This window comes from Hyperolius riggenbachi, chromosome 11 (assembly GCF_040937935.1).
Source record: "Hyperolius riggenbachi isolate aHypRig1 chromosome 11, aHypRig1.pri, whole genome shotgun sequence".
NCBI lineage: Eukaryota > Metazoa > Chordata > Amphibia > Anura > Hyperoliidae > Hyperolius > Hyperolius riggenbachi.
Window position 1 is genome coordinate 213,097,512 of NC_090656.1, and position 24,110 is coordinate 213,121,621.

The window sequence follows — 24,110 nt, forward strand, 5'->3', positions numbered from 1 at the left end:
GAACTCCTTACTGAATTACTGGCTTACTGAACAGGCAGAGCCGAGATTCGAACCCAGGTCTCCTGTGTCAGAGGCAGAGCCCTTAACCAGTACACAACCACCCACAGCTGCATTAGCCACGCGGATGCTGATGCGGCCGGCGGATCTCATACAAAATCTGCTCGGTGTGCACCCAGCAAATATAGGCTTCTCTGATCCCAAAACCACTAGCGTTTGATGATCTGCTAGCGGTTTTAGTGTGCACTGGGCCTTTCTGACTGAAGTCTGACTGGATTAGCTCCATGCTTGTTTCTGCTGTTATTCAGACACTACAGCAGCCAAATAGATCAGCAGGACTGCCAGGCAACTGGTATTGTTTAAAAGGAAATAAATATGGCAGCCTCCATAACTCTTTTTGCTTCAGGTGTCCTTTAAGTATTTATAGAAGTGTTTAATCACTTGCACTATAACTACACTAGTGCCATGGAAAGAGGGCCATTAGATTAATACATTTTTTTCTTTTCTGGACAGGAGATTTAAACCCAATGTCTAGTTTCCCAAAAGCATTCCTAGTAAGCAGGGCAATGGAGTTGGAGTCAGATGATTTCTGTATCGACTCTGCTAGTTGGGTCATATACCAGCTCTTAAAGTGGAACTTCAGCCTAAACAAACATACTGTCATTAAATTACATTAGTTATGTTAATTAAAATAGATAGGTAATCTAATCTCTTACCCATCCTGATTTAAAAGAACAGGCAAATGTTTGATTTCATGAGGGCAGCCATCATTTTGGTTGAAAGGAGATGGCAGGGAGCATGAGAGAGTTCCAACTGTCCTGTGTGCTGATCACCCCTCCCAGTTGCTAGGCAACGTGAATAACTGCATAGGAAATCCCATCATGCTTTGCACAGCATCAGGGGAAAAAAGCCCGGGCAGTTTTCTTTGATGGGTGGAGCTTAGCTAAAAATGCAGCAAAACATGATGCTTTGCAGTGTTCTCCCCGCAAATTTTTCCCAGCCGGGTGGCATGAAAAAGTAGCTGGGTGGGGCGAGATAAAAGAATGCAAGGCCAGTGCTTCTGTGAGTAACTCTGCTTACAGCATAGGAGGAGGTGAGCCGATGACATCCGGGTGCTCACCAAAACTAGCCGGGTGGAGCACCCGGCTAAAAGAGCCTGGGGAGAACACTGCTTTGGTAAGAAAAACAAAGTTCTAATGCTGTGAAACTGTTAAAGAAACACCAAGCCTTTTCAGTGCTGCTGAGTAGATTTTTAGTCCGGAGGTTCACTTTAACTGACGTTGAAAGATATATTGAATGGCCGCCAGTAACAGGAATGGCTTCTGTAAAGATATCCTATAGATATTTATACTAAAGCAGAATTACTCTGTACATGTCAAGTTCAATACGTCGTCCTTTCTCTGTGAAGGAGCTGAATAAAGAGCGACAAGGTCAGTGTGACATAAGTGTACTTTTACACATGGTGAAATGTGATTTGGAACAATCGCGCTGCACCCGAAAAGTCGCAATACGCATTAGAGCTGTGGTGCAACCGAAGAAAAAAAATGAACATGCTACTTCTGGTGCACTTCTGGGATTACTGTGGAAGTCGTGCGGTAATGTGCTGCAGCTTGTGCATTACCCTGAGAGCGATCATCACGTCACACAGCAGGCAGTATTTTATGCTCATCAGGAGAGCGTGTGCATCAAGCGAAACCTGATATACAGTATCTGGCTTTGCAAACTTGGCCTAATTGGCTTAATCAAGAGGCATTGCTCATGCACATTTGCATTTGCTTTTGCTTGCCAGATTATGCAGGATCTTAAGCCCCATACACAATCTCAACAGCGGTCTTTTATGCTTTCACAACTTTTGTTGTGAAACAAGTTTAAACACCTCAAAAAAGTCTTTTGCTATTGTTCAAAGAGCTGATAAGACTGATAAGAAATCTATCCAACTGTTGTATTGACTTCTTAGCAGCTCTTTGAACAATAGCAAAAGACTTTTTTGAGGTGCGCCGCGAGGAGGCCCCCCATGCCCCCAAAGCGAAGTGCAGGAAAACCAAACCACCCCCCCCCCCCCCTCCCAAAGGATAGCTACCTACCTTGTAACGCATTGTGTCCATGTATGTCATTAAAAATCTTCCTGGGAGCACCACAGAAAGGTGAGCGAAGCATGGACCACCCCAAGCTGGTTACAGCTCAGGGGTGGCTCCCATGCATCGGTGGGGGGGGGGGGGGAAGAGGACAGGCGCAGGTGGCTACCCCAGAGAGGGTCATCCACCACCCACCTCCAAAGGATATTTTATGTTTCATTGACTCTAATGGCCAATGCGACAAAGTGTAAGATGACCCTCAATCTAGTTCAGACAGAGATCATCGACCCTTAAAATGAAAATAAGAATCTGGGACTCCAGGAAAAATCTATTTAGGATTTATTCTGCAGATACAATCCCATAAGTTTATTTTTACTTCAGGTTTTGGGGGAGGGGGTTTTAACCGCAAGTCACCATAAAAGCTAATTGGCTGTTCATTTTGGTACGTAAGCTGGACTTGTCAATTTGTGCTTGTGTGTTTTGGGCTGCTTACCTATCTGAAGTTTAGTTTTTCGCCTTTAAAGCAATTTGTACTTGCGAACGCCTCAGCATGTTTGACCAAACTTCCAAGGGAGGCATTTTGAACTCGCTCCACTTCCTGTGTGTGTGTTTTGTGGGAGTGTGCTCCGTGTTGCTCACTCTCTCCCTGTCCCCTCTCTGCTCTGATGTTGGATGGAACACTTGTGTTTTTCCCCCTCTGCTAATCCTGGTTTTATTTTAGTTTCTCTGTTGCTTTTCGGCTACAGAAGGCGGCTTCCTTTTCAGATTTGAGTTTAGCATAGCGCTCAGGAACAGGGACCCGAGCAGCCAAGTCCTGCTGAGCAGTTTTTTTTTTCCTCTTCTTCCAGGCCTGTGAAAAGAATGAATTATTCAGCAGTAAGCATGCCTACAGCCGCCCATTTGGGAGCTTTGATCTGCGAATCAGGCGGCCGCATGAATGCCCTTATTGTCAGGTTATGTGTACACAGTGTGTGAATTATTGAAAATAGTGAGGCCTGAGCCTCATCTGGTAGAGATTACAGTGCAGGCATGCTGGGTGAAGGCCTGTCATTGGACGTCCCCAGATGCTGTTTATTGGCCCACGTCACGTGCCCCCCCCCCCATTCACAGTATGCTTATATCCACAGAAGGGCACGCTGCCCTGCCCCCCCCCTCCCCCATCCTATGTGCGCACTGTACCCCAACACCTGCTTTATGGGATATTTTTACAAGCTGACATTTTTTTTTATTTTATTGTTCCAGTAGAGCCCCCAACCTATGTGCCTTAAACTGATTAACTCATTGTTGACTTGCAGAACTCTGCTTGTGTAGATAAAGGATTTTCCTAGTAAGCGGATTGGAGTTGGAAGTGAACAGAGAAGTATCTTTGGATTTAGGAGAAAGTGCTGCTGGCTTTGTGGTCAGCGCTGTAAGAAGTGTAGATTTGTGTCTCCTTTCTCCTTATTGGTCATGAGTGAGATCATAACACTGGTAAAGCATTAGTGGGATATTTGTGGAGGGGCCTGCTTATTCTGTTACAAGTAATATGCAATTAAAGCCGACCTGAACTCAGAACTTCCCCTCTGCTCTAAAAGATAAGCAACAGCATAATAACCTTTAGAGAAAAAATATTTGTTACAGCTGATACTAATCCAAAAAAAAATCTGCAGTGTCTACTTCCTGCTTTCATGGTAGCAGACATAGGGTTAACATCCTGTGTTTACAAATCACCAGCTCTGCCTGAGGCAGCCAGCTGACACAGCCGAGAGATCAAAACTAATGATTAGTGACAGATGAGGGGGAATGAGACAGGCTAAACTCTCTAAATCCATACAGGGTGCATTTCTCCATGTTTTCCTTCTGTCCTGTGTAAGAGTTCAGGGCCACTTTGATATAAATTACTTAATCACCACGTCCTAAAATGTTTTATTTTTGCATGGAGTGGCAAGTGTTTTATTGCTGTGCTGTCCTATATCTTTCGTCTTTGAGGATACAGGGAGCGCCCGACTTACGTACAATACAAACGGTCCTGAAAACAGGAAATTTGATTCTGTGTGAAGAAGTCATTTTTGAGAAAATCGAGTAATAAAACAAAAAAAAACAAAGAAAAATGGTTTTTAAACTCTATAAAAATTAGATGTTGGTTGGTACACTATACAGCGTCTTCTGAGTTCTTCATACACATCTTATACACTTTGAAGAAACCCTACGACCCAGTGCTGGGACCCTCTGGAAGGGCTTGTTCACTCTAAGGGTGTTTTCGGGTTTTTTTAAGCACCGGCGATTTTTAAAATCGCCCGAAAAAAGCGCTTATGCAAAAATTCCCTATGAGTGTTCACATATGAGCGGTTTGATTGCGATCCGCTCACCAAAGCAATGCCTGTAACATTTTTAGGGCGATTTGCCTCAATAGACGGTATAGGGAAATCGCAAAATGCTTGAAGCGCTTTGTATAGCGATTTCCCCAAGCGCTTTTTGAATAAATACATTGTATTTATTCATTTCCGGGTGAAACGAACAGCTTTGCATAAAATAGGTGACGCACAGGTAAGTGCCTGGAGGGGCTAAAAAAAATATGCACACAAAATCGCAAAACGCTGGCGTCAACGATTTATGATGAAAACAAGGCCTGAGTTTGCGTCTGCTCTCCCATCCGTGAGTGAGCGCAGCCACATTGCGTAAGCAAAGATCACACGTTACGATAATCATTAGGACAAAAGGACACTGGGGGAATTGGGGAGACAGAGGTGGCACAGAGGGGGGACACTAAAGGCGTAGTCTGGGTAGATTAGAGGCACTGGGGGGCATAGTGGAGGTACTGGAGACTGTGTTTTAACTTATGAACATATTTAGGTTAAGAGAAAGCCTACAATCCCTATCTCATTCGTTAACTGGTGATTTCCTGTACACCTCATTTCCTGTCCAGAAAGGAAGTAAGGGAACTGCTGTGTGTGTGTGTGTGTGTGTGTGTGTGTGTGTGTGTGTGTGTGTGTGTGTGTGTGTGTGTGTGTGTGTGTGTGTGTGTGGTGTAGAACAGTATTTCTCAACATTGTTTTATGCAGGACTGTGGAGTCGGAGCAATTTTGGATACCTGGAGTCGAAAGTCTGTGTTTTCAATAAACGTTAGAGTCAGATGATTTTTTTTTTTTTAACCAAATCCATAGCCTTTGTAAAAATTAGACTAAGGAGTTGGAGCAGTTTTGGGTACCTGGAGTCGGAGTCGGTGGTTTCATAAACTGAGGAGTCTTGAGTCGGATGATTTTTGTACCGACTCTACAGGCCTGGTTTTGGGATATATTACCCCTCTTTGAAATCCGGTGCCTGAGCAGGGACCCGCCTTGTTAAAGGAAAGATTGTCTCAGGTACCCCTAAACATACACATACATTTAACATTAGTACGCCTTAATTATGTATACCTTCTTTCCAAGCATTCACTATTGTTGACAAATTAAATTGCTAATTTGGTTTATTTTTCGAAAACACAATATTTTTTATTTTTTATACTCCACTGCATTAAACCCAAGACCTCCTGGACCCATCAGAAGTACCCCCGGGGTATATGTATAACATATGGGGCCTGATTCGCTAAACCGTCATAACTCATATCACGGCCACGCTAGCGTTTTCACGCGCAATTGTTTTGCACACAATCGTGGATTTGCGCACAAAAACGCTAGCGTGGCTGTGATATGAGTTATCACGGTTTAGTGAATCAAGCCCATTGAGTGAGGACCTAGAAGACAGACTGTCAGGTCTATGACTGGTCATAATGCGCAGATGCAGGTTGGATTTAACACACTCACTTTACCCCTGAACTGCCATATTTTTTATTTTAAATAATACCAGTTCTGTTGATTTATATGGCATCAGTGGTGTCTGAATCACTCACCTGAAACAAGCATGCAGCTAATCCAGTCAGACTTCAGTCAGAGCACCTGATCTGCATGCTTGTTCAGGGTCTTTGGGATTAGAAGCAGAGGATCAGCACGGCAGCCAATGCTCACTTTTTAAAAAGGAAATAAGTATGGCAGCGTCCATATCCCTATAGTTTGCGCTGTGTAAATGGTTACAAAATCTGGCATAGTCCTTTTGATTGCTGATAAGGTGCTGATGTTATGTGGTGTGTTGCACTGCGGTGTTACATAAGTCTGTCCTGAGCGCGGGAGAGGTACAGGAGGTGCGGGTACATTGAGGTATGAAGCAGGGGTTGTGCTGCAGGTGTATTATGCAATAAGTGTGTATCGCGTTACCGCTGTGCAGTCAGACAGATCAGTGCATGTTTGTACAGTGTACCCCGGGAGGCTCAGCTTCTTGTCAGACAGATCCCTTGATATTTTCCTGGATAGCAGAGCGTGTTGTGTCTACCCTGCCACTTCCTTTTATATGCACAGGCTTAGGTGACAAGGAGCCGTCAGGCGCGCTGCTACGCTCCATCTGATTATAGAAGGTTCTAACATAAGTCAGATGACAAGACAGAGCAAAGGACAACAATGTACATTATCCATACCAGTTCTGTTGTTTGCCTCATGTAATGCTATACATAGTTTTGCCCACATCATGACATATTAGTCAGTGTCAGAGGAGCAGCAGGCATGTAAAGGCTAATGTCATCCGTAGCGCATATTTCAGGACAGGGGTGGACAAACTTTTTAGGCCAAGAGCCATATTGCCGTTTTTGAGAATGCTAGGTGGCCGAACTAGCAAACTTAAACGCAATGTTTGTTGATTGCCGTTGGGTACACTATGCTTGTAACATTTTGTCAAAACATTTCCATCGAAATTAACCCATATACTGTGTGCAGTTACCACAATGGCAGCTGCTAATCAGTGGCTGTTACTGCTGCTGGCATAGTGGCGGCTGCTAATCAGTGGCTGTTACTGCTGCTGGCATAGTGGTGGCTGCTAATCAGTGGCTGTTACTGCTGCTGGCATAGTGGCGGCTGTTAATGGCTGTTGCTGCTGGCACAGTGGTGGCTGCTGATCACTGGCTGTTACTGCTGCTGGCACAGTGATAGCTGCTAATCAGTGGCTGTTACTGCTGCTGGCATAGTGGCGGCTGCTAATCAGTGGCTGTTACTGCTGCTGGCACAGTGGCGGCTGTTAATTAATGGCTATTGCTGCTGGCACAGTGGCAGCTTTTAATTGGTGCCTTTTACTGCTGATGGCACCTGCAGCACCCCAGCTACGACCTGTGGGGCACATGGAATCAACTGTAGCGAGCTTTGGGGGCCACCAGAAATTTGGCACCTGGCTTACTTACACTAGGCGCAGTACTATTCTCCGCCGGAGAGAGTGCACTGAGCTTGCTCAGACTGGCTGAGGATGACAGCGTGGGAGCGATACGTGCGGATGGGGCTGGAGGAAGCCCCAGGTATGTATAAAATTTTAAACTTAACTCGTCTCTGGTACAGTTTAAGCCTTTAAACTAAAAATATGAGGCTCTTTTCCATGTTGCCCATGTGCTATGTATCATCTGTACTATACATGCAATTATCTTGTTAGCTTACTTTCACTTAAAGAGAACCAGAGAGAATTAAAGAAAAGCTTTTATACATACCTGGGGCTTCCTCCAGCCCCATACGCACGGATCGCTCCCAAGCCGCCGTCCTCTGCGGCCAATTCTCCACATCACAGGGGCTCCCTCCCATACACTTACGCTTGTGGCTGCCTACTGCGCAGCCGCATGCGTAAGGGTATGGAGGGAGCCCCTGTGATGCGGACAATTGGACGCGTCTGCCGGAAGTGAGGGGACCCGGTAGCGGCGATACAGGAAGCGGAGGACGGCGGCGTGGGAGCGATCCAGGTTTATGGGGCTGGAGGAAGCCCCAGGTATGTATGAAAGCTTTTTATATTTTCACGCTCTATTCCTCTCTGGTTCCCTTTAAGGTTTTGCATTCATTTTATTTTAAAAGGAACAATAAATGTTGTTTATCAAGCACTAGATGTACTTGTTAAATGAACTTTATATGTGTATGTTCATGTATTATCAGCTGAGCTGTAGTCTTCCTATACACTGAACCTATCTATTCTTTATTGCAGGTAGGAATGAACTGATAGCTAGATACATCAAATTACGGACAGGCAAAACGCGGACCAGGAAACAGGTAATACTTTACAGTGTTATGTTTGGCATTGTGATCTTATGTTCTTGTCTGCAATTTGTAATGTGCACAATGGGGGGCTAATGCTTTCCATTGTTTAAAAGGCAAATTAAAACCTAGGTATTGTTTGCTGCTCAGAATGTTGCCTAAATGTTGTTCCTCTAGGGTTCAGTGCATGTTCCAGTTCATGGGTCTCCACAGTTCCACTGAAGCTAAAAGGTCAAAAAAGTAAAGAGCTGGCACATCCAAAGTCATTCTTTATTAGTTCCATGTAAAAACATGGGGCCAACATTTTGGAGCCACGCAGGGCCCCTTTATCAAGGCAAGATTTGCTCCCAGGCAGCCATGTGAATACTCCTATAAGAGAAGCAGGGAGTCGGGGTCCTCAAAACACTTGAGCATGTCGATTTGTACCCAGCAAGCGCAGCAGCGGAATGGGCGCCGCCAGCTGTTACTGTAGTAAGATCGGGCTTACTAGACTAGATCCCCAAACTTACTAGAGTAACAGCTGGCGGCGCGCAGTACTCTGCTGCTGCCGCTTCCTGGGTACACTTTGCTGTGTGCAAATGTTTTGAGGACCCTGACTCCCTGCTTCTCCTGTAGTATTTACACGACTGCAGACAGGTTGTTGCCTGTGAGCAAATCTTGCCTTGATAATGGGGCCCTATGTGGTTTCGAAACGTTGGCCCTATGCTTTCACATGGAACCAATAAAGAATTACTTTGGATGTGCCAGCTCTTTACTTTTTGGACATTGCATAGAGCATGTCATCCCTCTTCCAGCTGTAGCACTCACTCTACAGGTTTGATCCTTTAGTGTGTGCGAGACAATACCACAATTCTGAAACTAAGTGGTGACTGGAGAATGTCATCCATGGCATGGAGCAGTACTGGATCGTATGGGCGTACATTGATGGTGTTTAGGGACAGCATTACAGAAGCCCACCGACGGAACTCCTTGTGGTATACGTTGATAAGCCAAATCCATAAACCCATCTAATATTGTGTAGGCGTGGACTTCACAAGACCTCTTAAGGTGTCCTGTGATATCTACCGTCTTTCCCCGGATATAAGACACTGACTTGCATTCTTTTGCAGGGAGAAATATGTGCTAGGGCTTTTTTTTTTTTGGGGGGGGGTAGATGCTATGTGTATGGGGAGGTGTGTAGTCTTTTACCGCACCTCAACCCCCTCCATTCCAAGTAACTCTGGTGTAGCGGCGGCATAGTATTGATGCTGGGAGGGCGCCCTTTGACCCTCACACTGCCACTACTGTCGCAGTACGCTAGGTCGGCTCTGCGCTGGCACTCACCTCTTGTAATGATCAGTGTGCGCCTGGCTGATGCGTTCCAAGCGCACAATGATTATTACAAGAGGGGAGTGCCAGGGCAGAACCGACCTAGTGTTTTGCGTACAGCATCAGCATGAGGGTCAAAGCGCGCCCTCCCAGCATCCATACTATGCCGCCGCTACACTGGAGAAGTTACAAGGAACAAAGGGGGATGCAGCCACAAGTGAGGTGCGGTTAGAGACCACACACCTCCCCCAAAGCGTCCGTCAGCTAGGCCTTATTTTCAGGGTAGGTCTTATTTTAGGGGAAACTCTGTAGCAGCAATATGTTAGCAGCAGACCCTTGATGTCCTGTGAGGTTGGGTCTCCATGGATCACACTTCAGGATCCCTAATAGCCCTGGGCCCTGCGGGCTGCAACCCTAAAGCGCTTTGAGTCCGCCAGGAGAAAAGCACAATATAAATGTTCTGTGTCTTGTCATTTATTGCTGTGGCAGTTTGCTGTATGCTATACTAATGTATAGACCAATCAACCTACCGCTTCACTCAAAGTCTTATGGATTAGTGGTGCAACTAGCATCCTGTCCAGGAACTGAAGCAGTGACTCTACTGCAGACTGCTAACCACCTATCCACCGTTCCACAGAAGGCTGTGAATGAATCCGTACTCTGAGTGGTTTACACATTCGTCCCTAATGGCTAGACTTTACAGCTGAGCTCGTTTGTTACATTGGAACCTTTAAATAACTGCTTCCTATACCCCAAGGAGTTCTTGTTTTTATGTCTGTGATTCAGCGGTGTCTCCTCAGAGCTCGCCCCTCTTGCCTTTCCATCCCTTCATATGTACAGTATAACTAATACCTGTCCAGAAGTAAATACCTCACCATGTCTAAAGCCTAATGCACACATCCAATTTTTATTACCCAATGACTGATCAATTTTATCACGGTGGGTTGCTTAATAAAGAGCAGACCATTGTGCTCATACTTACCTAGAAGTTGCGCACCCGTGTTGTTACCCCCTCAATATCCCTCCTTCCTTCTGCATGGAACTGTTTATATATACATGTGGTGCTGCCTCTGCTCTGCACAAGTGTAGAGCTAGTTGATGATTACCATCTATGCTGGGTTTTAACCTAGAAATCCCTTAAAGTGTATATTTGGCTTTACCTGCCAGCATCTCTTCCTCCTCCTCCTCTCCCTCCCCTCCTTGTCTTGTGTTTACAGGGCATGTTGTCTGGGAACAATGCCCCCTCACATTGGCATGCCTAGAATGTTAAGAGTCCAGAAGAAAGCGGCTGGTGAGTCAGCAGTAAGCGCCAAGCCCCCAACTCATGGCTTCTTTTTCAATCAATTAGTCAAGAGTGAAAGAGCGTCCTTTGACCCCCTAACAATGCCTCGATTTAACCATTAATGGTTTACTGGGGCCAAGTTCAAACACTTTTTCCTTTTTTTAAAAAAAAGCCCCACACTGGTACAGGCTGAACACTGCTAATGCTCCATCCTATTGTACATCTTTCATAATTTCTTGCTGTTTTGTGGGTTTAAATGATTCTTTTATGTAGTATAGAAGGCCTTGTTTTGAAATTAAATACACAAGCACTAAAGCTGTTATGTTTGATGCTTTCATTCTCAGTCAGCATGTTTCAAAAGCTCATTCTCATTTTCTGTAAAATGCACTTTTTGGGGGGTCTAAATTAGTGATGGTCCATGTCTAGGAGAACTCGTGTAGAAGCATGTGATCAGTTTGATCAGCTGATAGATTTGCAAAGCTCTGATTGGCTGCGATACTGCATTAGCACATGATCATGACTAGCAAATCAGAGATTTGCATATCTATTGCCTGGCGAAACTGATCACATGCTTCTCCAGGAGTTCTCTTGGTTCACACTATAAGAGCTTTTTAAGCGCTAGCGATTGCAAAAGCTCTAGCTAATGCAATGCTATGGGATATTTTTATAAAATCACATCGCTCAAGTGAGAACCCACACAACACATAGCATTACATTAGTAAGAGATTGTAAAATCACAAGCACTTAGAAAAAGCTCTTGTAGTGTGGTCTAGCACTTAGGCGTGACCATCATTAAAGTATACCCGAAGTGACATATGACATAATGAGATAGACATGTGTATGTACAGTGCCTAGCACACAAATAACTATGCTGTGTTCCTTTTTTCCGTTCTCTGCCTGAGTTAAATATGTAAGAGGCTGACTCAGTCCTGACTCAGACAGGAAGTGACTACAGTGTGACCCTCACTGATAAGTAAAATCCCCTTTTTACCTCTTTCTTGCTTTCAGAAGCCATTTTCTGCTAGGAAAGTGTTTTATAGTTGGAATTTCTTATCAGTGAGGGTCACACTGTAGCCACTTCCTGTCTGAGTCAGGACTGAGTCAGCCACTTACATACCTGATATTTAACTCTTTCAGGCAGAGAAGGGAAAAAAGGAACACAGCATAGCTATTTGTGTGCTAGGCACTGTACATACACATGTCAGTTCGGGTATCTTTTAATGAAATATATATTAATATATTTTGATACATTTAAAGAATCCCGGTTATTTAAAGGAGTTCTGTGGGGGGATTCTTAGGAGAAAAACAGACACTTACCTTGGGCTTCTATCAGCCTTCTGCAGCGGTAATGTCCCACGCCGTCGTCCTCCCATCTGCCGTTCTCCGCCGCCGGCCCCGGTCTAGCGCGGCATGGGATCCAACTGCGGCTGCGCTACAGTGGCCGCGCACCCGCTCGCTTCCGCCTGCGTCATCGGAAGCTTACTGCGCAAGCGCAGTACAAGAAACCGTTGTCCTGCGCAGTAAGCCTCAGATGACGCGAGCGGAGGAGCGGCGGCGCGCATTAGTCGTCTGTGTGACAGACGAATAATAGCCCGGTGCCGGCTGCGGGGAACGGCGGATGGGAGCAGGACGGCGTGGGACATTACCGCTGAAGGGGGCTGATAGAAACCCCAGGTAAGTGGCAGTTTTTCTCCTCAGAAACCCCCACAGAACCCCTTTAATTTAGGGTTCAGATGTGGGGGTAACTTTTTAGGTCTATAAGATATAGATTAGATGTGTATTTTTTTCAAGCTTGTCTGCATTTAGTTCGTTAGTTGGTACAACCAGATTCCACAAATTTGTCTTGGAAGCTGAATTCCATACGTGTAGTTTAATTCCCCCAGCTCACCTTAAATCTTCTGAACAGCTCACAAATTTATACCGAGTATTATTTAAAGAACAAACAAAAAAACAAAACTGAAAATACCTTTTTTGTTTCCCACATTCAGTTTACAATCATATGACCGCATGAGTTTTACAATGTTTATGATTGGAAACCCAACTTTTTGAACCCTCAGTCTCACCACAGCCTTACTTAGGAAATGTTGGTGGCTCTGACAGGGGGTGCCCAACCTCTGAATGGGCCGGGGTCTTAAGATTAGTACCCACAGAAAGATGGATGGTGGGAAACTCCCCCAAGGAACGATTGTCCCCGATCCATCTTTCAGCATCGCAGAACACAAAAAGTAAATGACGGGGTGCAAACAATCTTTTAAATGATCGCACAAATTTTCACTAAAGTCCAATGACTTAAAGAGACTCTGAAGTCTCGTAAAAAAACATCTTTTTATTGTAAAAATGTGTTTAACATGATTGTCCTAACTAAACCGCCGCATCCCCGCCGCTGTAATCTATCTAACCCCCCCCAACTCCCCGGGGGGCAATCCGCAGCTCTGCCTCTCAGCACGTCTGTAAACCTTCACTGAGGGGCGGGAGAGAGGCGGAGTTCTGCCGCTGACAGACGCGTGTAGAGGCAGAGCTGCGGCTCGTAGCTCTGCCTCATACGGAAGCGCACAGGGCAGCAAAATCCAAAGAAAGTCGTGGATTTTGCAGGGGGCAGTTGGGGGGGGGTCGATTTAGATAGATTACAGCTGCGGGGATGTGGCGGTTTAGTTAGGACAATCATGTTAAACACATTTTTTAAATAAAAATGTTTTTTTCAAGACTTCAGTGTCTCTTTAAGCGAAAATTTGAATGATCATTTGCTATGTGATTTTTCATAAGGGTCTTTTAAAATGAACGATTGTCGCGGTACACCGGCCGTCTTTATCCATCGTTGAATGGTTGCACAATATCATGAAAAATGAACGATCATCTGCAAAAATCACAAAAAGAAAAATCTGCCCGTGGGTATGGACCTTTAGGAGTGGGACAGTGTGGGGTAAAGGCTATTTACAGTATTTCAGTAATACATATTAGAATTTGTGAGGTTCAGCAGTATACAGCGGATTAAACAAATAAAATGGAATTTAACCCGCACATAACGTTGTTTTTAAATGTAAGTTTTGGATGGATTTGTAATGTCTCCAATAACGTTTGTTGTAAATGTGTGCAGCTGTGTGTGGATAAACAAGAACGAGCCCTCAATGCTAAATAAAACTTATATTGTTTTTCTAATTATATATCGCAATGTTGGTCTTGGATTTAATGCACTGTGGCGTTAATCCTGGTCTTTAATATGCCGTAATAAAAATGTACAGTATTTAATATCTTAATAATACGGTTGGAACAGTATGTACAATAGCGGCTCTGTCATTCATTTAAATAAGAGGTTATATAGAGTAATGATTAGACCATTAAGAAGTTAGACGCAATAAAGCCTTTGTTCGTATATAAAAATCAAGTGTTGCCTCCCGTTTTTTTTTCCTTTTTATTCATACCAAACTTTAAAGTCCCATTTCAGATTTTGTTTTAATGAATGTATTAAGTGGTCAATAATTTTTTTTATTTGTAATACATACATTTTTTTAAGTGAAATGTATTAGTTTGGCTAAAAATTCAAAATACCAGATGCATTAGTTTATTGGTCCTAAACTCTAATCCCACTGATGTTAAGGACCTGGGGATCTTTTTTCTACCCTCCCCATCCCTCTACGGTGACGTAACGACATAACCAGTGTCTGCATTGCATAGGCAAGGGGTGTGGTTAAACAGATCTCCCTGCTCCACTCTGGTGGTCACATGAGTTTGCGTCATTACAACTAGCCTGTTTTCTAGTGCGGAGTAGAAAATGAAAATTTATAGGCACGCTAGTAAAGGGGTCGAGGAGATGGACACTAGAAATTGTGGATGAGATGCAAATATTTCCAGCTTGTTTGCAAATTTCATGCAAAGTGTTATGCAGCTTGAAATTGGACCAATCAAAATGTACTTCCTGTTGAATTTGATATCAAGCTGCATACTATTCCTGTGAAAGTTGCACCTCGCTGACCAGCACTCGAGGACACCAATAAACTGGTGCACCAGGTGATTTGACTTTTATTAATCTTTTTTTAATGCAAAAACGAAATATTTTAAATGATAAAAAGTAAGTTTTCAGAATACATTCATACAATATAAGCTTGAACTGGGGCAATAAAGATGAATTTAAGATTAACATATATATTTTTTTTTAAAAAGGACATGATGTCATCAGTATTTAAAGACAAAAAAATAGTACTCCTTGGATCACTGTATGTTTGTATAACTAGATGTAGTTTAGATCTGATTTGGAGACCGTAATAGTGTTCCCATTATAGTAGACTCAATTTTTTTTTATTTTTGTTAATTTTTTACAATTTAGTAACTGTGACTATCTATGGCATTTTTTTTTATCTGCATTTTGGCTTATTACCTTAGATTAATTTCCAAGCAAAAAATTAAACGCCCTCAGTTCCATATCTATCTATCTGCATTGGAAAATATAGTTGTTGTTTTTTTTATTTTATTCATTATTTTTTTTGTTGTCTCTTCCACCGCTTTTAATATAAGCAAGCTGACCCTTGCAGCCGTATTTAACCTGTAGTGCCAGAAGTCACAGCACCCCTGGAGGTGTCCCCATCCAACTAGGCCATAGTTAAATAGATATATAGGTCAAAAAATCATTTTTTTTCTATTTATTTTGTTTTAAATCTGAACCCCGTAGGTGTCTAGTCACATACAGGTCTTAGCAAGGAAGAAAGTTCGAGAAATCCAAGCCGCCATAAAGGTACGTCTGGCTTGCCCAGTTGCGAGGGCTTTTCATCTCCATGGTTACAGGCTTTTTCCTTTGTTTTCCTCCCTCCCCCCACCCTGCAGGTGTCTAGTCACATTCAGGTTCTTGCCAGAAGGAAATCTCGTGATTTTCATTCCAAGCTGAAGGTATGCGCTTCTCTGCTTTTGGGCTTGTGGTTGCTATGCATCTCACTTCCTGTTTCCCAGGGTGACCGGTGAATGCTTCGTGCTCCGATCCTTGTAACCTAGTTTTCCTGCATGTCAGAGCTGTTTACGTTTCTTAATACCTCCTCTACTATTTTTCTCTGCAAGCAGTCGCTGTGATAAACGGTCTGCGGAGACTTTTTAGCCAAAGGTTTCCAGGCCTCACGTCAAGAGCTGTCAATTAATGGGGGGGAGGGATTAATGAGCAGATCTCTAGCCAGTGAGGTGCTTTGCCACTTATAGATCCATTAGAGCTGGTGTAGATAAGAGAAGGTGCTTATAGGAGGTGGGGGGGGGGGGTCCAGATCCTCTGTTTGTCACACCAGGTCCTTATTCTATACACATATATGGATAGTTCGCTGGCCAGCGTTCAAATTTTATCCCTATTGTGAAGTATTTCCTAATTGAAAATTTGCAAGAGCACCTGACCTATATATTGAAGTACCACTATCATGAAACAGTGTAAAATACATACACATAAGATATACGTTTGTCCTGGAGTAAAATGCACTATAAATTACTTTTATCCTCTGTTGCTCTCACTTACGGTAGGTAATAAAATAAAAATCTGACAGATCTGCCAGGTTTTTACTAGTCCATCTCCTCGTGGGGGATTCTCAGTATTTTCTTTATTCTTTTGCAAAAGTACTCTCAGGACAAGAATCTATGCAAAGACGTCCTTCCTACTGATTTGCTGATTGTTTGTCATTTGAACAGAGCAGCTGCAATTCAGTAACTGAGTTTGAAAGAAAAGAAAGCACTGAGAGTCCCCCATGAGAAGATAACTAGCCCAAAATCTGTCCGATTTTTAATACCTATGTAAGTGATGCCGACAAATTTTTGTTGTGCTTTCTGCTTTGGGACAAATGCACATCTTATATGAATGTGTTTTAAATATGTTTCACAATAGTGGTTGTTTAAACTACGCTCTCATCACTTATGTATTTATTAAGTAGTCACCGCATTACTTTTTTGCAGTGTGGCTACTGTCCTTATCTTAAAGACTTGTGTACTCTGAACATTGAGTTCAGTCCTGTTCCTGTTGTCATCCTGTGCTTGAACTGAAGAAAAAAAGTCCATGTACATCTGGAAACTCTGAGCAACCCACTTCAAACTGCACTTTAAAGCGGAATATAACCCTGCATTTCAACTTTGCTCTAAAACATTATTTACAGTATATTATATGCAACCAGCATTTTTTTTTTCACTAGACCAGCATTGGAAGGGTTACACAGGGCTTTAAAGTTCCTGGAGATTTCTGCAGACGCATCCGAAGCTGACATAGATACATTTTGTTTACATAAAGTGTTGAATGTGACTCACTGTCTCTGACTGAGAAGGAGCTGGAGGACAGCCAAAGAGTGTGTAACATTTCTCAATAGATACATTTAACTAAATAGAATGTAACAATCTGAACTTCTGCATATCTCTCCAAGGAACTTTAAACCTCTGTGTTTAACCCTTCCAATGCTGGTCTAGTAAAATAAAAAAATGCGTTTTGCATATAATATGCTGTAAATATTGTTTTAGAGCAAAGTTGAAATGCAGGGTTATATTCCGCTTTAAGTACAGTCGAGATGCTTATAACCTTAAAATGACAGCTGGATTGAACTCAAAGGTCTGTGTACACTACCCCCTCTTCCTATAGCTAAAAATGGAATCGGTCTCACAGTGAGAATATGAGCTGATTAGATAACGCTTTTGATTATACATTTATATAGCGCAGACAATTTTCACAGCACTTTACAGAGTACATTATAGTACATTAAATAATTGATGTCACTAAGTGTCCCTCAGAGGGGCTCATGACATAATACCACTACCACAGTCTGGGGCCAATATTAAAGAGAACCATGTAACCTATCAGTATGTTTTTTGAGAAGTGAGAGAAAATGGGCGTGCTCACAGGAAAACAATACATACCCCCTGCTCATAGCGTCCTGGCTTGGTATAGAGACTCTGGTACTGTACCGGTATTGTTTACGGGAGGTTAGCAGGAACCTGTCTGTGACCCCGAATTCAGCTTAGTTTTAGCACTTTTATACTAGTGTTTATCATATATTAAAAGGGGACCCTGACCATTGCTAGGAAACATACTGACATTTATTTTAGGCCCGTGTTGATAATCATGACACATGAGACTCAGTATGTACAGTAAGAAACCATCCCTTGTCTCGGCCTATACTTTATAGTAAACAAGCAGCAGTGTGTGCTGATTCCGGTTTCTAACGTCCTCTTTCTGCCCTTCCTGGTGATAGATGTCACTCTGCACTGGAGATTATCAGCACTGCAACAAACACTGAGTGTGGGTTAGTCAGTTTCTTGATTATTATTTTTTGTTTTTTACTATAAGCAATGGGAGTGACAAGCCAGGGCTGATGCCAACAATGCAAGTAAAAGGGATAATTGAGGAGAGCTGCATTTTAGGACATTTAACCACACTTAGAAAACAAAATTTACTATACAAGTCAAACACAGTCAGCCATGTTTGGTCTCAGTCTTCTATGAAAGGTCAGTTCGTCCAAAACTAGTGTTTTGAAGGATGCTAGAGAGAGCCAAACCATTTAAGGGTTTTATGTATCGCTCAGGGACTATGTTTCCAGGTCTGCAGACCTGCCATGGCCACCATAGAGGTGGTCTACAGCAGGAAGAGTCAGGTGATGAGGAACAGAACCAGGAACTGTGCTGGTGTGATCTCACACCGAGGTCCTAAAGTAATGCATAAAGCCAGCAGGTGACCCAACCCGCTAGACTCAACCTTTTAAGTGAAGTGTCACTTTTGTTTGGGCTGACACTTTCTAGTACTCACAGATCTCCACCAGTGATGCTCTATGGGCAGCCAGTGATGGGCTCACAAGTAGTCATGAGTCCCTAAGGACTCAAATTCGTGATTTAAATGAGGCTTAATTGCCTCAGCTGTGCGGCGGGATGACAAGGGTTTAGTTACCCATAAGTCCTCCCTGCGCTCCAAACAGCTTACACGCGTCCTATTGAACGCGTTGCAAGCCTCACTACGTGCACTAAGCGCACGTCCAATAGGATGATTGCAAGCTGTTTGGAGCACAGGGAGGGCGACGGACTTATGGGTAACTAACCCCTCGTCATCCAGCCGCACAGCTGGGGCAATTAAGCCTCCTTTAAATCACAAATTTGAGTCCATAAGGACTCATGACTACTCGTGAGCCCATCACTGTGGGTAGCAACAAACATGGCCAATTCTGAGTGATAGTTCCTATGGACTCAAGATAAGTCACCCAGTCCTACACCTCTCATCCAGGTCATACAATGATCTGTGTGATCCCAGCAAATCCATCTGGCAGAGTCCTTCTGGGTAAAAGTACTTGGCGGAGAGCTTTGCCTGGTAGCTTTATAAATGAAGGAGGAACAGCTAGCCGCTTATGATTGGCTCTGCTCTTCCATAGAACATGAAGGAACCACTTGGCCAAGCTAGCTGTTCCTGCCTAGACTGCAGTCAAGCCTCACAGCACCTGAGTGTAGGTAGATCATGATCTATAACTAGGTTAACAGCGAAGCTGGAAAGTTTGAGCATTTGCTCATGTTTATCCTGAGACGAGAATGATGCTGGGGTGTCAACAAAATCTCCCAGATGGCATAACCATGCCAGGGAGTGAACAAGACTGTGACTGTTACTACAACAGTAGTTGATGCAGCCGTTTTGCGGTTGGATTACACTCTCTTGTGTGACCGCTGTCTTATGTCAACGGCCAGCTTTACTAACCCTTTCCATGGCAGAACTGCTTGGCGGCGAAAGATTTGCAGCATTTTTCACCCGTGTGTGTTGGGCAGCATGCTGGCGGGCGGGCGGGCATGGCTCTTTTGGTGGCTGGCTTTGTACAGCAGCTGCACTGGCTGAGCAGTTGAGTTAGTAGGCAAGCCCCACTGATAACACAAGAATATGATCTTTCTGTAATGGGCCTTGCATCCCCTGTCGGCGGTCTCCACTGTCGTCCATAACTCAGCATGCGTTGGGTCGCGGCTCTTGTTCAGAAGTAACACTTGCAACCAGTTGGCTGTACCTAAGCCAAAGCATGCTGCCAGTCTACATTTTAAATACAAAAAAAATAGAGGTTAGCAGGACCCACGGAAAGCTGTGTTTAACCCCTTTTGCACCAGCAAACTGCAGCTAGGAATGGCTTTTTTTCGTGACCCTTTCATTTCTCTTTGCTTGTTCAGCTCTCAGACAAGATAGGAGAGAGATAGGCCCACAGCAGTGTCCTGGATTCATATTATTCTGTAGCTAAGCACAAGAAATGTTGATGACAATCAGACGAGGCTAAATATAGTCCAGCTCTTTTCTCTCTCCCTACTTTCCTGTTCAATGAGCAATGGTGAAAGCTTTGAAAAAAATTCCTTTTGATGTGAATGAAGTCTTGAGCATTGGGGAAGCACAATAAGATGGACTAATTACTAGTCATTAGGCAGCGAGTCAGGACACCTCTGAATGTGCATTCTTCCCATCGCCCGAGCCATTGCCAGGCTGAAATAGTCACCTTTTGTTGCTTAATTCAGCCTTGTTAATACAACGCTGAACCGGGGAACAATGGAGCGAGAGCTGGCCTTTTATGGAACAGAAATTATATTTCTTCCTTCAGAAGTGTAATTGCTTAGCGGAACAGGCAAGTCAGCCATGGAAACACGGGGCATGACATTATTTTCTGGGCTACTGTAACTTCTAGCAGGTCTCAGGACTTGCAGTTACTCATAAAGTGGACAACCACAGGTGAAGGACTCCTCTAAGATTGGAGACGTTTGACTCTTCAATGGTATAGACCCTGTGCTTGTGTCGCGTTTCCATGGCATCCCAGCTGCCCATGTTGTTGTTTTGGGACCACCAAATTGTGTTTCTCAATAGAGCCCTATCAAAAGACTATCATTTCTATCCATTTGTGTCGCTCCCCACCTCCACCCCCAATCTCTCTCCCACCCAAAGATTGTGCTTCTATAATGCAAAGACTTCTTTCACTCCATACTGAATTGTGAAATTGTGTTGGGAAGAATAGACATTGATGGACGAGTTTCCTTTGGGGGGGGGGTTTAACTCTTCATGCTTACTTGACAAAAGGAGACTTTTCGGTGAATTACAGCCTCTAGCTCATTAACTTTCAGAGGTTTTTGTAAAGCACAGCCTTGCCGAGGCCGATTGTTAAAGGGGTGCTGACATGGATACCTACCAGCTTCAGCAAGTATCCTATAATGGCACATCCCCTGACAACCAGCTCGTGTTGGTACGGCTCATTTCGGATAAGTGCTCGGGTTTGGTAGAGCCTTCCAGTTTGGTGTAGAAGTTAATGAGCTGAGGGCTATAAATCACTAAATGGCTACCTTGAAAGGCAAGTAGAGTTTTCTAACTGTTAACACGGGAAACTCTGCTTATATAATGGTAACTGTTTAAGTCCTTGTTGCTAGTCAGATTTCTGGGCTCTTATTTATGTTCATGATGCAATTATCAGTTTATTGGAATTGGTTTCTTTTGTTAATGCAAAAAGGTATTAAGAAAATGTTTCAGCTCTGTTTTGTTCGTTATTCCATATCTGTTCTTTTCTCCCCATGTCGTCTGTTATATCATTGTGTCAAGTGTTCTTTTGAGTGTTTTTAGACTAAGCCAAGCAAACGTAGATGTTACCCTGTGACTGTTTGATTGCGAGGAGTATAAAAAGCAGTAGGCAATGTATTTATTTCCAGTCTTTCATTCTGTTTGATCACACTTCAGACTAAACGTAGAGAGAGAGTCTCGGTAGAAATGCACATTCGGGTACCGCTAATTTCTTTAGCTTTTTGTGGCACGGGCCTCAATGGCACATAAGGGTTTGTAGATTATTGCCGCGGCTCATTCAGCGTGCCTTCGTTCTTACAGTGTGTTAAGTTAGATCTGTTCCTGCTGACCTTGGCAACCAATCAGATCCTTCTTTGATAATCAGGCTTTGGTTATTTGAGACAATGGTTGATGCTCTTCTGTTAGTGCTGTAGCCCTCTAGCCAAAGGGAAATTCCAACCAACCCGTTTTCAATCAGTGCACAAGCAACAGACACAGGCAGCACTTTGCTTTAGAACTCTCTAGGGCATGGGGAGACTGAACTCGATCAGAATAATTCAGTAGAGTCTCGGTTATCTGGCACTAACGGGGATCATCTGATGCCGAATAAGTGTGCTTTCTGGTTGTTTGAGACTCTTGTTAAAGAGAATCTGTAACAAAGAAGCGAACCCCTGGAAGCCGCTAGATCCTACAGAGGCTTCCCCCTTCCTTCTCAGTAGAGGGGTGAAGTAGGTACGTTTGGAGAGGAACACCTTGCCATATAAGTTGGGTGCAGAGCAACACACCATGTACAATATGAAAGTCCAAGGATCGGTTAGCACACAGGGCGTCACATGAGCAGAAATGTTGTGTTTTTATTCTATCAAATGCATGTGTCAAACACCAGTCTTTGGCAATTGTTTCCAGGCCACACAGGGTCCCCTTCTTCAGAACACTGCAGACATTTAACTCTCAGTAGAGGGGATCTGGCGATGGGACCCTCTCCAAGGATCTCCTTGTCGCCTTGCGCATTAGCGGCCAGTGCTGGATCCAGATAGCCGGGGGGGGGGGGGGGGGGGGGCGCACCGGCTCTTTAGGATCCAGAGGCTTTCCCCCTCTCCGGGTAAGTAACCCCTGGGGCTCTTTTTCTTTTTTTTTTTGTTACAGATTGTCTTTACAGATTTTAGAAAAAATTGAATATCGTGTAATAGTTCATTTATTTCAGTAATTCAACTTAAAGAGATTCTGAAGCGAACAAAATTAGCTATTTTTACCTTGTATTTCACTTCAGAAGTCTCTGCAGAGGTAAACCGCCGCATCCCCACCGCAAAATGAGGGCTTTAGACCCCCCAAACCCCCGGGCAAACATCCACGACCATCTTGGTCGTGAATTGTGCTGTCCTGAGAGGCAGAGCTTTGAGCTGCAGCTCTGCCTCTACTGATGTCAATCGCCGTGCGGATCTCCGCCTATCCCCGCCCCTCTCTGTGAAGGAAGAGAGAGGGGCGGGGAGAGGCGGCGATTGACATCAGTAGAGGCAGAGCTACAGCAGAAAGCTCTGCCTCTTTCAGGGAGCGCTGCCCAGATTGCCACCGGGGATTTGGGGGGTCCAAAACCCTTGTTTTGCAGCGGGGATGTGGCGGTTTACCTCTGCTGAGACTTCTGGAGCGAAATACAGGGTAAAAATAGCAAATTTTATTTGCTTCAGAGTCTCTTTAAAATGTGAACCTAATGGTGCCCCATACATGGTACATTTTTTTTTCATCCAATCTTACCATTTCTATTTAGTGTAAGGGTAAATTAGGTGAATACACTGAAAGGATAATTTAGGCCGTTCCCTTATATTAGATAGAAATGGTAAGATTGGATGAAAAAAATTATACCACGTATGGGCACCACAATATAAGTAATAGACTGAGTCCAAGCAAAATATAATATTGATGATTATGGCTTACAGCTTATGTGAACCTTAAAATCAAAATTTCAGACCATTAGAATATTGTGCTGTGTTAGCAGGAGATCACGCGCATCGCCATCTATTTACAGGTACAGCGCTGCGATCGGCAGCAGCACTGTACTGGGGACAGCCGTGTGACACCGCTGTCCCCTCCATATGCTGGAGAGTGATCGGCTGTCATAGGCTGAAGCCGATCACGCTGATTGGCTGGAGGGAGGGTGCAGGGGAAGAGAAGTTAAAAAAAAGGCAAATTTATTAATAAATAAATAAAATAAATATTTATAAAGAAAAATAAACTGTGGAGCGATCAGACCCCACCAACAGAGAGCTCTGTTGGTGGGGGGGGGGAGGGGGGGAATCACTAGTGTGCTGTATTGTACGGCCCTGCAGCTTGGCTGCAGTGGCCAATTAAGTAAAAAAAATAGCCTGGTCTTAAGGGGGGGGGGGGGGGGGGGTAACATTGTGGTCCTCAAGTGGTTAGTGTTCTAGGCTCAGTCTCAGGATAATTAATCCAAAACGCCTGCAAAGGGTTCCTATTTCATGTATTAGTTTCACCTTTTAAGTTGAATTACTGAAATAAATGAACATTTGCACAATATTTTATTTTTTTTGAGTTTCACTTGTAACACAGTATTATATCCTGTATATACAGAACGTATCATGAGCTCTGCATTAAATGTTAAAAAAAACAGTAATTGAAGTATATTAACTATCGGGGAACCCAGTCGGTAAGCACAACAGAGCCCACAAACAGCCTGCAGAGTTTGCCTTCACTGTAAGTACTGCTGAGGATTTTTGCTGGTTAGTTGAATTCTGGATAACCGGGATTTCACTGTAACTTGAAAACCAGAATTCCACATCAATCAAACCTTTTAGCCTTTAAAGGAATACTGTAGGGTGGTCGGGGGAAAATGAGTTGAACTTACCCGGGGCTTCTAATGGTCCCTCGCAGACATC

At 43.8% G+C, this 24,110-nt stretch overlaps 1 protein-coding gene across 4 annotated transcripts in view; it reads left to right on the forward strand.

Annotated features, from left to right (window-relative positions):
• TEAD1 (TEA domain transcription factor 1) overlaps positions 1 to 24,110 on the forward strand; it is a 248,592-nt gene that overhangs the window by 155,618 nt on the left and 68,864 nt on the right. For 2 of the 4 annotated variants that reach the window (XM_068260967.1, XM_068260970.1), the window contains exons 4-6: positions 8,091 to 8,155; positions 15,394 to 15,456; positions 15,546 to 15,608. In XM_068260967.1, the coding sequence (XP_068117068.1) occupies positions 8,091 to 8,155; positions 15,394 to 15,456; positions 15,546 to 15,608 (191 nt within the window). The remainder of the gene's footprint in view (positions 1 to 8,090; positions 8,156 to 15,393; positions 15,457 to 15,545; positions 15,609 to 24,110) is intronic. The other 2 variants (XM_068260969.1, XM_068260968.1) reach the window with 2 other exon arrangements.